This window comes from Azolla caroliniana, unplaced genomic scaffold, assembly GCF_043228905.1.
Source record: "Azolla caroliniana isolate FFs.n. ecotype wild unplaced genomic scaffold, voAzoCaro1.0.p SCAF_7, whole genome shotgun sequence".
Lineage (NCBI taxonomy): Eukaryota > Viridiplantae > Streptophyta > Polypodiopsida > Salviniales > Salviniaceae > Azolla > Azolla caroliniana.
In genome coordinates, this window is record NW_028230442.1 from 22,141,128 (window position 1) to 22,156,342 (window position 15,215).

Below are 15,215 nucleotides of genomic sequence, written 5' to 3' on the forward strand. Positions count from 1 at the left end.
AATCTCTCTCAATCAAATTTGTATATAACACTAGTATGTAGAGTTTGCATCAAATTTGGTCTCTTTTGGTAACAATACATGAAACAATAAGAGTTCCTCTAACTTAAACTTTCTCTCCCATCCCCTGTTTCTCTAACAAGAAGAGTTCCTCTCAAACTCAAACTTTCTCTCTCATCCCCTGCTTTTCTGCACATCTATTGTTTGCATCTCCATTAGTATATGCTAATTGAGTAAACACAATATTCATCTTCACAACTCTCTCTCTCTCTCTCTCTCTCTCTCTCTATGGCCAGCACTAGACTTGGACCTATTGAAGAAGCAATTGGGAAGTTTGAGTCATCCTCCCATTACCACAATCATCATGACTATGAAGTCGAAGATGATTCAGATGGTGATAACTCAAAGAGCTTGAGCATTCAACAATGGCTAGCAAGCATGGTAACAAAGCTACTCCGACAATTCGGGCGGCCTCGTCACATCCGAGCACGGGGCTATAAGAGACTAAACAACAAATTCAGCACACGGCTCGGCCGCCCACATGCTATAAGGTCTGGCTCACAATCACATGGCTCTCTCCCGGGCCGGATACGAATCCAAGCCAAACCCCGTGTCAGGTGGCGAAGGTTCGTGCCGCTTTCGCCCTCAGCACTAATGACTAGGATCCGGAATGCATATGTAAGGTTGCTCTTAGCCGCGGAAGCGAAGATGAGCTTACAAGGTGGCATTTCCATGGCTCCATTTGGCTCTTCTTCCACTAGGGCCAGTTTCTTCCCACCAAACCTCCCTAAAGAATATGATCCCAAGGTCTTGGTCCAACTCTATGCATCCTCTCTAAAACAATGTTAGTTCCCACACACACATCATATATGTATGCATATGTACCCAAAATCATGTTCACTAGTGTCTCTTCAAACTATAAATCTTACCTCTCCTCTAGATTTCTAACCATTTACAATTCACTTCTTCCTCTAGTTACTCTTTTCTTGTTGGTACCTTACCCCTAGCCAAGACAAATCTACCAACAAGTTTCACACATAGTCTTGTTTATATCTGACATGTGAGGACGATATGACATTCTCACGACCTCATCTCTCGAAACCTCGACCTTTGAACTCGCACTCATTTCCTCCTTTGCCATGCCATGCCATCACTCCTACATCCTCCTTGGGAGGAATGGGTAATCCAAGAAAAGTGTTGCGTATTTTCGGTATCTCCAAAAGAATTCATCGGTGGTCTTCATGTAACCAGAGTCACAATATCCCTGCTCTCCACGTAAGGAGTCATCATCACCAACACATCTTGAAGAATTTACTCTTCTACCTCCCCAAGTAGCTAGAGACTCATTTGTCTAGCCCATTCTTGCGTTTTATTGTTTATTCATGCCTCGAGGAAATTGTTTTGTTGCGACATACCCAAGTTTATTTCCTCTATATCAAGTCTTGATAGATGTATTCAATTTATATTCAACTTTACTACACATATCAGTGTCCAATCTCATGTTTAATTTAATTAAAATAACTCACTTCTTTTTATGGAGATGTTCTCAATTTACATTCAATATGACACAGATACTTCATAATACATATCATAAAGTGTATTTTTATGTTGACTTGAATATTCGGTAGTTGGTTTGTCACATGCAACATGATTAACTAATGCATTATCAAACCTATATTATTTGTCATATTTTGAATGAATTCAAGGGCAAGGTCTAACTTTTCTTTTCCTTTTGCCTCCCGCACACCATGTGATTTGCCCTCTTTTTTAGGACCTCCTACCCTACATGTATAGAGGCATTAGACATCCATTATACATGAGATGAACCTAGAGTGTTGTAGGCTTATTGAACTACAACAATATAAAAGAATTTTGGTTATAGAATGGCCAATCTTGTTCATTTGCTTCTAATCAACGGTCAATAGAGACATTCCTTTGGTCAAACAATGCAACTAGAAGTTCAATACATACTCTTTTGTGGGATTATAATATCAACATGTATCTTGTGCTATATATACCTCATTGGGCTCTCATAGAGAAGAAAATGAGATCTACTCATAGACACCAAACAAGCCTCTATATTCCACATTTAAATATTCACACAAACACTTGGAAAATCCTTCCATAAAGGGCTTGCGGTCAAAGTCTCTTAGCAATGTGGTTCATGGTTATGTTGGTGATCATAAAAATTTCGCAATGTTCCCCTATTTTCCTTTTGCAAACTCAATGTTTTTTAGTGCAACAATTTTCCTATCCAAATAATAGCCTTCTTCAAATGGACACCACAAATAGTCATCCATCACTATGATATGGAAAACGATATGCCCTTCAAATGAACATCACATATCTCGTGAGATTTACGATATCTCACGACAATGTAGAATTGAATCATGGAATTTTTGGCAAAGTGTCAATGTAGGTGAAATTGACATTCTTGAAATGGACATTCTTGAAAACAAATGACATTATAGGTGAAATTGACATTCTTGAAATGGACACACACAAATTCCAATGGAGTACACCACCGTCAATCATTTGTTTTCCTAGATGGCAAAAGGATATACCCTTCTAGTGGACACCAAAAACTCTAGGAAGCATTTCATTTGGCTTCACAAAAAACATGTAAAGTTTTATGGCATGTTTCCCAATCATCCTAAGAATGACACCCTCTAGAAAGAGATGGCTCGATAGTCAATTCGGATGACCCTAACTATTTTTAGTCACTTAGTAAATTGGATTTTCAGCTATAATAACATTCACATAACTTAGCTTTAAGCCCGAAGGCACTAAATTGATGTAACTATGTATTTTTATCAATAATATTACAACACCATCTCTACCATAGACTTTACTATAGATAACTAGAACCTGTGTTGTGAACACAACTAACTATAGCAAGAAAGTCCAATAAAAGTTGTGTATGATTAAAAAGTTAGGAATACTCTACTCATGGACCTCCTCGAGGTGTTGTTCATTGGACAATGATGGACCTAGCTCTAACGATAGGATGATCTGTTTTAGGATGTTGTACAATTTGTACATTACCTGATACATGGTTAGGATGGGTAATGTTGAGCAACATTTTCTCGAAGGGGTGGTTTCTTTTACTTAGATCATTAAGCATGGGAGCTCGAGGAAAGATAATCTAAGCCATTAGATAAAAAGGTAGGCATAATAGTGCCCATGTGACTTGGAGGAACTAGTTCTAGAAAAAACAAAATCTAACCAAGATGATCTAAATTATGCATTAACATATCCAAATGATACTCACCTAAGATTGACAATATCATAAACCAATTTCCTTTGCATACGATGCAACGAAAGAGAGAACAAAGAGCAGGTGGACATTTCCCTATAAAAACAAAGTGGCTTTGTGCCATGTTGAAGATCGACGAAATGGCCCAAGCAAGAGACAACTTAGCAAAATTTAGTAATTTACCCTGATAGCATGGCCTAGGAGTAACTATGGCATTGGCATTAACTTAATGGCCCGACCACCACCCGGCGTCATTGGACAACATGACAAATCAAAATTTCTTCGGCACTAGATGCAACGAGAGTCCACGAGAGAGAATCAAAATTTCTTCGACACTAGATGCAAAAGAGAAACCTTGAGAGATGATCATGTCCGTCGAGCCTCGGAGGGAGCGGTTACTCGGTATGCATTGCTCGAAAACATATCTATACCAAATGATGAGGAGGTGATGGTGATGGTGATGGTGATGGTGATGGTGATGATGATGATGATGATGATGTAACTACCCACATGGTTAGTGGTTAGCAAAGAAACAGCATATCCATAAGAGTAGGATGTTCTGCATTTTGCTTGTGTATATGGTATAGGTACTCAGTTCATGGTCCAATTCGTGTGTGAGCATAGACAACTCTTGAAGCAATGGAGGAAGATGGCACATATACAACACAGGTAGACAAGGAAGAAGAAGAAGAAGAAGAAGAAGAAGAAGGTGATGATGATGATGATGGGTCCTCTCTCAACACTTCAAGAAGCTGCAAGAAGCTTCACAAGGTACATATCTCCACGTCAAGATTACCACATTCTTCGCATCGAACATTCGCCTTTGGGAGGTTTAAACACACTTTCTGGAAGAAGACACTTGGATATCATTTGCAATCATGACAAGGATGAGAAACAAAGAAAAAATAGGTTTCTCTCCACTTTATGCTGTGAGAATCGTCTGCCGGTGCATCATCGGGGTAAGCAAGAGATCCTTATTAGATCTCTATGCGAAAAAAAACATTTAAATCAGGCAGTCGATATTCTATTTCGCATGGAGACTCCTCCCTCTATCGACATGTATACTTTCCTCCTTAGAGCTTGTAATAAGAGCAATGCATTGCCTCAAGCTAAGAGAATTCAAGAGCATTTAGAAGCACATCAAGGCCATTTAAATGGATTGATTGGTAACTATCTGGTTGTGACCCTGGCCAAATGTGGAGATATTGAGAATGCATACCATATATTCGTAAGACTTTCTTATCAGACCGTCTTCTCTTGGACAGCGATCATATCAGTATATGTTGACTATGGTAGGTCACGAGAAGCTCTCGAAATGTATCAACATATGCTAAATGATGGTATAAATCCCGACAACTTCACTTTTGCAGCTTTATTCAAAGCTTGTGGTAGTTTGGGGAATCTAACACATGGAAGAATTTTACATGGTGATGCATACAACAGGGGACATATATCAGATGTATTTGTTCAGAATACCCTTGTTGCTATGTATGGGAAATGTGGGGCTATTTCCGATGCTGAGTATGTGTTTGGAAGGTTGGGAGGGAGAGATCTTGTATCATGGAATGCAATGTTGAAAGCATATGTGGAACAGGGTAGGAGTGGAAATGCACTCCTCTTATATAGACAAATGATTGATGATGGTGTGGCTCCAGATAAGCACTCTTTAATGTTTTCCCTCCAGGCATGTGGCATCTTAGTTCAGAACCAAGAACAAGATCTTCGAAATGACTCGATGATGAACCAAACTGTTTTAGAAATAGGAAAAGCATTTGATGCCGATGCCAGAACAAAGAACATATCATGTGATGTCTTCATATGTACTGCAATGTTGAGTATGTATGGAAAATTGGGGGCAATTTGTGAAGCAGAAAACATATTCTCCATGGTTATTCAACGGGACGTCGTCTTATGGAATGCACTTTTGTCGGTTTATATCAATGAATATGAAGCAATAAGAGCTTTAATATTTTATGTTCATATGCAAAATGAAGGCATGTGTGGAGACCAACTGACCTTCTCATTGGCCTTTCAAGCATGTGGCATCCTCGCTGAAGGCAAGGAAGAAATCCTCAATAGGTCCGAAGAATCAACTAAGGAAATGTGTATAGAAATTGGGAAAGCTTTGCACAATGATGCTGGAATAGAAGGATTTACACTCGATGCCTTTTCTGGCAACACACTTGTGAGCATGTATGCAAAATGTGGTGCCATTGTGGAAGCAAGAGATGCCTTTTCTTCATTATTGGAACGAAATGCCGTCTCATGGAATGTGATGCTTTCAGCATTCATCAAGCATGGCGAAGGAGAGAAGGCTTTGAAGTTGTATAGACAAGCTCACCAAGACGGCATAATCCCAGATCAATGCATGTTTATCTCTGCCATTCAAGCGTGCTGTGTTCTTTGTGATATGGAAAATACACTTGTTTTAGAAAGAGAAGTAGCACTAGAGATTGGACAAGCATTACACGCTGATGCAAGAAATAGGTCATTCTCAGAAGATGTTTTTCTTAACACTACACTTTGCAGTCTGTATGGAAAGTGTGGTGCAATTTGCAAAGCGGAGCATGTAATCAATGGTTTGCACCATCGAGACACTGTTTCATGGAATGCACTACTCTCTGCATATGTTGATCATGGTAAAGGAGAGAGAACTTTACATGTCTACAAAGAGATGTTGGAGGAGGGTGTAGGTCCAGATCAGCTCTCTTTTATATGTGCTTTTCAGGCATGTTGCATACTAGCAGAAGAAGAAGGAGATATTGTTGGGCAGAAGAAGAAAATGACCAAGGTTTCTTGTTTGCAAATAGGTAAGGCATTGCATGAAGATGCTCATAGGATGGGCTATACATCCGACACTCTCGTCGGCACTGCTATTATGAATATGTATGGAAAATGTGACGCGGTTATTGACTTGGAAAACACATCTTCTCTCTTATCTTGTCGTGATCTTGTGTCGTGGAATGCAATGCTATCTGTGCTTGGAGACCAAGGACATGGAGAAAGAGTATTACATTTATATCAAGAAATGCAAAACCTAGGGGTGCTGGCAAATGATATTACATTTCTCTCCGTTCTACATGCTTGTAGAGAAACTGGGAGCTTAGAGATATGCAAACATATCCATTTCTGCATCACATCTACTGGATTTGATGGAACACCAGCCCTTTCAGCCACACTTATTCATGCTTACGGATGCTGTTCGAGCATTGAGGACACAAAAGTACTCTTTGATTTTCTTTGTGCCCCTGATTCTGTATCGTGGACTGCTTATATTTCTGGTCTTGCTATAGAAGGAAATTCTTTAGCATGCAAACACACGTTTTTGCATCTAAAACTGGTAGGCATTACGCCTGATAATGTATTGTTTACATCTGTTCTCTCAGCTTGTAGTCGCACTGGCCTGGTCCTTGAAGCTATTGAGTATTTTGAATCTATGATGAGAGATCATGGATTAAGTCGGAATTTGAAGCATTACAGCATTATGTTGGAAGTCCTTGGGCGTGCTGGCGACTTCAAGAGACTAGAAAATCTCTTAGCAAACATGCCAATGAAGGCTGATTTGACCATTTGGTTATGCTTATTAGGAGCATGCAACACACATGGCAATTTGGAGATGGCAAAACAAGTATTTGCCCATGCTTTAGATATGCACCCTCAGCAAGCCACTGCATATGTCATGATGGCGAACATCTATGCAGAAGCTGAAGGCTCAAAATGCTCTTGAGCAGAGGAAGCTGAGGATAGTCATTTGAGATGGAGATAATGTGAAGTAACAGATTCTATTTTTTGATAGTCAATGAGATTACTATCAAGAATAGCTGAAATAAACTTTGATGGTATCCTTCTATACTCACTATCATGCACATATTTATTCATCCAAGAATCTATATCTACTACCAATCTTGATCAAATGGAAGTGTATTTTTATCAAGGATGAGTGAGAGATACTACAGTTTCTAACTCCTGTTTGTATTTGTATAGCTGATAACAATCAAACAGTTTATTCACCTAAGAATGTATCATACAAGCAATCTTTATGAAATGGAATTGTATTTGATCAAGGATGAATGAGATATTACAATTTCCAAAGTTTGTTTATATTTGTAGCTCTTATTAATAACACACAACCACCACAATATTAGTTTGAAAGGAAAATGGGGAATGTGGAAAGACAAACGAAGTTTGATCAACGTTAAATCTTTAATATGTTTATATATGTCCAATCATCGTTTTTTCTTTCTTTCTTTCATCTAAAAATCGGTAAAATGTTTAGAAAATCTAGCTCACTTCTTTCAATGTATTTTGTCAGGCGGAGTCCTCTTATTGCAAAATAATATCTTTCCAAAGTCTGCAATACCTGAATTGAGACCTCTAAATAGATAATGGAAAATGCTTCTCTCAACCATTTCATTCATTGTAAAGTACGAAAGAAAGTAATAAACATGTTAGGTGCAAGCATCCAAACGTTTGAAAACGTTTGGAAACGAACACGTTTGAAAAGGGAAAAATGCGTGTTCCTTTTTTTCCCCCTTTTGTATTTTTGTTTGGAAGAGTCGTTCTCTCTCTCTCTCTCTCTCTCTCTCTCTCTCTCTCTTTCTCTCTCTCTCCGGGACTTTGTTGCAGGCCCTGCCCCAACATCTTCATTGCATCAGCTACAGCCCACAACTTGCCCAAATATATTCCAGTATGTAAATCAGTCTTGCCACAGTCTACATCGGTAAGTCCTCAATTCTATTGTAGCTTTGGCACTACAGTTCTTGTCGAAATTTAGGTAACCAAAATGGGTAGACAAAAGGGTGAAGAATGGAACCATGTCTTGATTCTTAAGAAGCATCCCAAAGGTATGCATGTTATGCAATGCAAATATTGCAACCATACTTATGCTGGTGGTCCACAACGGATTAGGGTCCACTTATTGGGATTGAGAGGACAAGGTGTGGAGAAATGTAAGCATGCAAGTAATGATGTAAAACAGCAAATCAAGAGATTAATGGGGATTGCAGGTGAGGAAGTTGTTTCAAATGTTGATGCACCTATTCCAAATGAAAATCAAAGTATTACTTCTACATCGATTTCTGAAAATGAAATGCATAATGTATCTCAGCCTCAAGCATGTAATGAAACAAAGAAAAAAATAAAATTGGATGCAATTGGTTCCTCACAGATGTCATGGAATATGCAATTAAGGAAAAATGCAGAAGAGGCACTTGCAAGGTTCTTCTATGCTGAAGATATTCCACATGGAAAAGTAGAAAGTTCATTTTTCCATGATATGCTTAAGGCTGTTGGACAAGTTGGGCCTTCTTTTAAACCACCTTCTGCGTATCAATTGCGCAATAAGTATTTGAATGCAGAAATTAAAACTATCGAACTCGATTTATCACAAATGAAAGAATATTGGAAAACATATGGATGCACAATAGTCAGTGATGGCTGGACTGATACTAGAAATAGACCGATTATTAATGTTATGGCATCATCTATGTATGGCTCAGTATTTTTGAAATCAGTGGACACAAGTGGTCATGTTAAGACAGGAGAATACATTTTTAACATTTTAAAAGATGTTATTCTTGAAGTTGGACCATTGAACGTAGTGCAAGTTTGTATGGATAACGCTACTAATTGTGTGGTGGCAGGGGAGATGATAGAAAAAGAGTGGCCATCAATTTTCTATACTAGATGCACATGCCATTGTGTAGATTTGTTATTTGAGGATATAGCCAAATTGGCTTGGATTGATAACATTTTGCAATCAGCTATGAAGATTACCGTTTTCATAACTAGAAAACAAAATGTTTTGGCAATGTTTCGAAGATTTAGTGAGAAAGAATTGCTTAAACCTTCTAATACAAGGTTTGCATATAGTTTTATTGTTCTTTCGAATTTGCTAGATGAGAGAGTATATGGTGGTTTGAGAAAAATGATGGTCAGTGAACAATGGGGCAAATGGAAGGGATCTAAAACAAAGAAGGCTAAGGAGATAGTTACAATTATTCTTGACCCTAGATTTTGGTCAGATGTGAAGATGATAGTGACATTATGCAACCCAATTTTGAAACTACTTCGTTTAGCAGATAGGGAGGGTGCTACTATGGGATTGATTTATGATTGTATGCAACAAATGATAAAAGAAATAAATAATATGTCTTTGATAGAAATGGATCCTATGAAGCTTGATGAAATCAAATTGTGTTGCAGAAATAGATGGTCAATGTTGCAATCTCCATTACATCTTATAGGGTATGTTTTGCATCCAATATGGACTGGAAACGGTCAAGAAATAAATAATGAGATGAATACTGGTTGGATGACAACAATCATGCGTTATGCTAGTGGAAATCAAGATTTGCAAAATGCCTTGATAGATGAGTTTTATGCTTATAGAAAACAAACATGCAATATGTTTCGTCTTCCATTTGCAAAGGATTTAAATAGAATGATAAATCCAGTTATGTGGTGGGAAACATTTGGAACAGCTACTCCCAATTTGATGAAACTCGCAATTCGTGTGCTCTCACAAGGTTCTAGTGCATCTCCATGTGAAAGGAATCGGAGTACATTTTCTCTTCTACATACAAGAAGAAGAAAGAGGTTATCCCAAAGTCATGTGGAGAAATTAGTGTATTTGCACACTAATTTACGGCTTCTCAAGAGGATCAAAGAAAGACGTTACACTCCATTGGAAATTACAATGGAAATGGTTGATAAAGAGGATGATGCAGAAAGGTTATTGAACTTGCAAAAAGAGCGAGAAATTTTACAAAATGAAAATTCAAATGATATCCTCAATAGTATGCAAGATGAGGAGAATATTGAAGACAATTATGTCATTGGTGGTAATGAGGCACATTCTAGTGAGAACCCTTAAAATAGTGTCATGTTTTCTTCATATAGTCAAATATAAGTTTTATGAGTTTTTGAACGTTTGATTATAATTTATAATGACATTTTGATTCAATCTTTATAGTTCATAATCATTTTTTTGTAAAGTTCTAATGTGAAGAAATTGATACCTTCACTAGTTACGATGATAAGAAGAAACCAAGAGATAGAGATGGTGAGGAGGATAGCAATGTTTTGATTCTTAAGAAGCATCCCAAAGGTATACATGTGATACAATGCAAATATTGCAACCATACTTATGTTGGTGGTCCATAACGGATTAGAGTCAACTTATTGGGATAGAGAGGACATGTGACTGAATCAATATATAATATAGACCATAGTCATTTTTTGAAATTCCATTCTTTATTTATTTTTTCCAACTTATAAATCCAATCCAACTTTGAGATGATTTACCACACGTTTGATTGAATCATTCAAGAATGCGAATGCACGTATGGTACGTATGGTTCATTCTATGATTGTACTCAAATAGGAAAATAATCATGACTTGCCACATATACATTTACTGAATGAGAATTCACAATGGCTTATTATAGTCACCTCAGTAGAGTTTGTCTCACTTTGAACGTACGCTTTCAACTCCAATAACTTCGTGAATGATCATCCTCCTTTCTTAATGAAGAATTAGGAGGAAAGATATGAAGCACTAGAGCAACTCATGGCCAAGAAACCAAATCTTTGAGCTATTTGTAGGACAACATGATTCGACAGTTACTATCGTAGTAGTACTCACTGCTCATCAAAGAAGCATTCATATTATTACAACGGCATTTCTGATACAAAATACAATAATAACCAAATCACTGTGAACCTACGGCACTCATGCCTGTAACACTGAGTTTAATTAAAGTACCATTTTACCTGTGCAGGATATATGATAATTTACAGTGGATAAGCTTGAACCACTTGCAACTCACCTCAATAGAAATACAACTCAAAAAGATAATGGATCCTTTAAAGACTTTTTCACACTTTCCAGAACATGTATCTGACATATATACCACTACATTTGCCATGAAGAATACATAAAGGATGGCTTTTGGAAACAACTTTCTTCTACCTCTCTTTTGCATCATTGGAACATGCAGAAGAAGAATCCTTGCTAGAGATAACTGCTGCCAACGAGATGGGCATGAGACATAATCCCTTTTTTTGCAAGAAACGCATGGCTGAGCTCATGTCGACCTCCATTAATTTCACAACTTCCTCTTCAGCCTTAATAATTTTGCTACTATAGTCAGCATTGGTATTTGCAGCCATACCTGCTTCAACACTGCTTTGCCCCTGGGAAATCCACATGTAGATTGTGGTAATGAACAATAAGTTGGAGGTATTTTTACCATTAAATTCAAAAAGCAATATGAAAATCGAACAATGTTTCGTCAGTATTGGATACCGAAAAGATCGGAGATTCAGGGAATGTTTGACGCTGATGACATATCTCATCTGAACAAATATCTGCTGCAAGAAGTGGTGCAACAGCACCTGTGCTGCCCAATTTGTTCAAATTTAGCACCTGTAAATGAGACAAAATATGACTTCTAAATATCACCTCAATGATATCATATGGTGGAAAGGGGAACATTAAATTGAGATGTAAAAGAAGAAGATATTTTCTACTAAACGATACTGGCATGTTGTTTCTATTCTTGAAACTCTCATGATACTAGTATGTTATTTCCTATTCTTAGCACTCTTATGATGTTCGCATTTGTTGTAACCTATTCTTGTCACCTTTATTAGGCTGGCTAGAATTTTGTATGCTAGTCTTTGCACTCTTATGACATTAACTTGCCGTCTAGAGTCACACTTCTACGAACTAAACTAAGAGTAAACATAAGGCTAAATTACAGGTATAGATCGAATTAGACTTCACCCTAGGCCATATATTGACTAGACAAAAAGGCCAGAGACTGTATTATCTGGTGGGGATCAAATATAGTGCTCCTATTGGAGCACATAATGTCTCCACCCTAACAAGATGTTCTTATTATTTGTGAATGTTCACCAAGTTCAACCATTTCAATACGATGTAATCTGCAAAATATGTCTATAATCATCTGTATGTTATATGTCATCTATAGGCACTGATAATGGATGTGACCTCGAGTAAAATAATTACTACATATTCACAGAAATACCCATGCACACATGAAAGGTATATATGTTGGAGCCTGAAAGAGCATAAAAACACCAAAAATACCCCAACTTGTCCAGTGGTTCCGAAAAATATATCTACGTTTTCCAAAATGTCAGAATACACCTTGGTAGTTAAGGGTATATATCAAGCATGGTAGGGAGCATACCGTGGTTTGCAGTTGCAAAAACTTCACATAACTAATTATGTCATCGAGCATAGATCCCTTGTCTACCTGTTCCAAAATGAGAAGCAAGAGGGTGAAACCTGTCACAACTAAAAGAAAAAGTGGACATCTGGAATTTTCTATTCATAAAAGATCTATCTTAATGCATGTATATCTTCTCAATACAAAAGTAATTGTCATGTATGGCTAGTCCCTTGGTATTCAAACCCATGATTCAACAACCAATTATTATGCCATTCCAAAATCATAAGATTTTTATAGTCCACTAAAACCATTAGTTGATTATTCTCATCCTCCACCACAAGCCCGGACATCCTAGGCAGTATACTTTACCGCAAAAATTTGTTTTTAATTCGTGGATCTAGATGATAATCAATAGGCATGGAAAGAAGAACCGTGGCATTAGATTGATCAATAAGTTTCTTCAGCATCCTTCACTAACTTTCTGAAGAAATTCTTTTGTCTATTTTAACAATATTTATACCTTGCTTATGTTTGGGACAAGCTCCTGCAATTTTTTCATCCCATCTGCAATTCTTTCCCGACGATGCTGCACAAAATCGTAGCCAATAGTAAACTATGAGAGATTGCACTCTAGAGATATGCATAAAAAAGAGGGCTAAATTGCATTGAGTAAACCCTAAACCAATACATGGGTGTTGTATTGCCAATATACATACACGTTCAGCGATGCTATGTGGGTCAGTGGCTTGCCCACGTCGGGCCCTCGTACGCGGTTTCACATTTCCGTTGGCCAGTGTAGAATTGATTTGAGGCTGGTGATAAGAATATACTGACTGTTGTCAATATGTGTATATATAAATATCAAGAGATTAGCCTTTCAAAAAGAAATAATGATATTTAGCATCTCACAAAGAAATATTCTTGTTGTGCCCTTCATCAAATATTTTCGTTATATAAGGATTTCACTATGCTCATATAAGAACCTGTGAATGTTGCCCAACCCGCATTTCTACTCTTCCTTGTCCTCTGTTTGATGCGTCCAGTGCTCGATGTCTACGCCATGGGGCTGCCTTCAAGTAAGTAAATACAGCAAATTTCCATATCATAAAATTTATGTACAGTCCTTTTGAAAACATTAAGAATTTCTTTGAATCTTGACATGACTAAGGTAATATTGACATCCAATAAGCTTATAATAATACTACTCACTTCATCACTCCAAAGTTGTTTACTGAGATAACTTGGTTCAATTGGTAATATTGTCTCTGGCGTTGGGCCACTCGTAAAAGGCCGAGAAGAAACAGTCACTGTGGCAGCTGACACAGTCTGATGTTTTTCAAAATGATTCACTTGGGCTGAAAGAAGTGGATCATATTGATGCATTATGTTCCTATGATCGTACATTAATAGACCTTGATGTTCATTAGGGCTCAGTAGGGATTCTTTTTCTACAGAATCTTTTCCAGTGAGATAAGGTGCCATGGAACTAACCCTCGAAGCATGATTACAACATTTATTCTCTGCTAAATCATTAGTATTGTTGATTGTGGAACAATGGTATGCATTGCTACCATATTCGAAATTGCCGATACTATTCCAAGAGTGCTTTCCCATACCATTCAGTTGCTCTTGCCAAGATGAGATTGCAAAGAGATCATCCATATTCTTGGGATCTATTTACAGCTTTATTAATTCGAGCTTGTTTTACAATTTTGATATTACACCTACATGGCACAAAAACACATATGCATATAAATAGATTCTCAAGTATAAATATATGATTATCTGATTAAATATCATGTAATATGATATACTGCAACCCAACTTTTTCAAATGTGCATATAAAATATCACATATGAAAGAAGACCCATATATGCAGGCATATATGTAATAAGCATGCAAATATGTGCATTTTTTTGCAATGAGATAATACCATATAAACGTATGTGTGCTTGTATACATATGTATGTATATGTGCAAACGCATTCTTTGAAGTTTGCAATTGCAGGATCATTATGAAAAAGAAAGAGGATTCATCAAACAAATCCATACCTTGTTGTAATGAGGCACGAAAATCAGAGCAATCAGATTCCGTTTCTTCTTATCGATGATTAAATGGGAGTTGAGATCAAAACCAAACAAAAAAAAAAACCATGAAGAGTTTTAGGCAATGATAATGAAGAACAGGGGATTAATGAAGTAATACTGATAATAAGAGGCTAAAAATTACCACACACACACACATGTATGTATGTTTGTATCTGTATATACAAGAGTTCAGGTTGCAGGGTGTGCTTGAAAGGTCACACATAAAGAGTCCAGAAATCTTTAAATAATGAGGAATTTAAAAGTTACATATATATTAAAAAAACATTCACTTAAGATTCCAAAGGAGATACTAAAGGACACTAAAACAGGGTAGGCCCAAGAGAATGTTGGTAAAGCAAGAAAGAATCAACCCATGTATGTGTGTGTGTGTGTGTGTGTGTGTGTGTGTGTGTGTGTGTGTGTGTGTGTGTGTGTATGCATGTTTAGATGAATGTATGTATGTATGTATGTATGTGTGCATGTATAGATATATGCACATGAAGATGAATGTATGTATGTATGTGTAGATGTATGTATGTATGTGTGCATGTATAGATGTATGCACATGAAGATGAATGTATGTATTATGTATGTATGTATGTAGATGTATGTTGTGTGTGTGTGTGTGTGTGTGTGTGTGTGTACATATGTATGTATGTTATGTTATGTTATGT

At 37.2% G+C, this 15,215-nt stretch overlaps 3 protein-coding genes and 1 long non-coding RNA gene across 4 annotated transcripts; 3 read left to right on the top strand and 1 right to left on the bottom strand.

The window, feature by feature from the left end:
* The first annotated feature begins 999 nt into the window (after positions 1-999).
* LOC147862348 (uncharacterized) lies at positions 1,000-1,484 on the top strand. Its single transcript, XR_015530053.1, has 2 exons — positions 1,000-1,416; positions 1,447-1,484. It is a non-coding gene; the product is annotated as an uncharacterized LOC147862348 (long non-coding RNA).
* A 2,209-nt stretch (positions 1,485-3,693) lies between these two features.
* LOC147862349 (putative pentatricopeptide repeat-containing protein At3g01580) lies at positions 3,694-7,348 on the top strand. Its single transcript, XM_087322841.1, has one exon. The coding sequence runs from the start codon at positions 3,966-3,968 to the stop codon at positions 6,978-6,980; it is 3,015 nt and encodes a 1,004-aa protein (XP_087178967.1). The 5' UTR covers positions 3,694-3,965; the 3' UTR covers positions 6,981-7,348.
* A 557-nt stretch (positions 7,349-7,905) lies between these two features.
* Positions 7,906-10,127, top strand: LOC147862350 (uncharacterized). The gene has a single exon (XM_087323104.1). The coding sequence runs from the start codon at positions 8,037-8,039 to the stop codon at positions 10,125-10,127; it is 2,091 nt and encodes a 696-aa protein (XP_087179230.1). The 5' UTR covers positions 7,906-8,036.
* An 859-nt stretch (positions 10,128-10,986) lies between these two features.
* On the bottom strand, positions 10,987-14,177 carry LOC147862351 (transcription factor BC1-like). The gene is made up of 7 exons (XM_087321938.1): positions 13,663-14,177; positions 13,437-13,523; positions 13,170-13,265; positions 12,974-13,039; positions 12,472-12,537; positions 11,562-11,681; positions 10,987-11,449 (listed from the first exon to the last, which is right to left on the bottom strand). Exons 1-7 carry the CDS (start codon positions 14,113-14,115, stop codon positions 11,222-11,224), a joined length of 1,116 nt encoding a protein of 371 aa, XP_087178064.1. The 5' UTR covers positions 14,116-14,177; the 3' UTR covers positions 10,987-11,221.
* Between the last annotated feature and the right edge of the window lie 1,038 nt (positions 14,178-15,215).

Excerpts from the sequence above, each read along its gene's own strand:
- LOC147862349 (XM_087322841.1), top strand. The coding sequence starts at position 3,966 with ATGATGATGATGATGGGTCCTCTCTCAACACTTCAAGAAGCTGCAAGA.
- LOC147862350 (XM_087323104.1), top strand. The coding sequence starts at position 8,037 with ATGGGTAGACAAAAGGGTGAAGAATGGAACCATGTCTTGATTCTTAAG.
- LOC147862351 (XM_087321938.1), bottom strand. The coding sequence starts at position 14,115 with ATGGATGATCTCTTTGCAATCTCATCTTGGCAAGAGCAACTGAATGGT. Across the intron at positions 13,266-13,436 it reads GGGTTGGGCAACATTCACAG|CCTCAAATCAATTCTACACT; the intron begins GTTCTTATATGA and ends TCTTATCACCAG. Across the intron at positions 12,538-12,973 it reads TTGTCCCAAACATAAGCAAG|GTAGACAAGGGATCTATGCT; the intron begins GTATAAATATTG and ends ATTTTGGAACAG.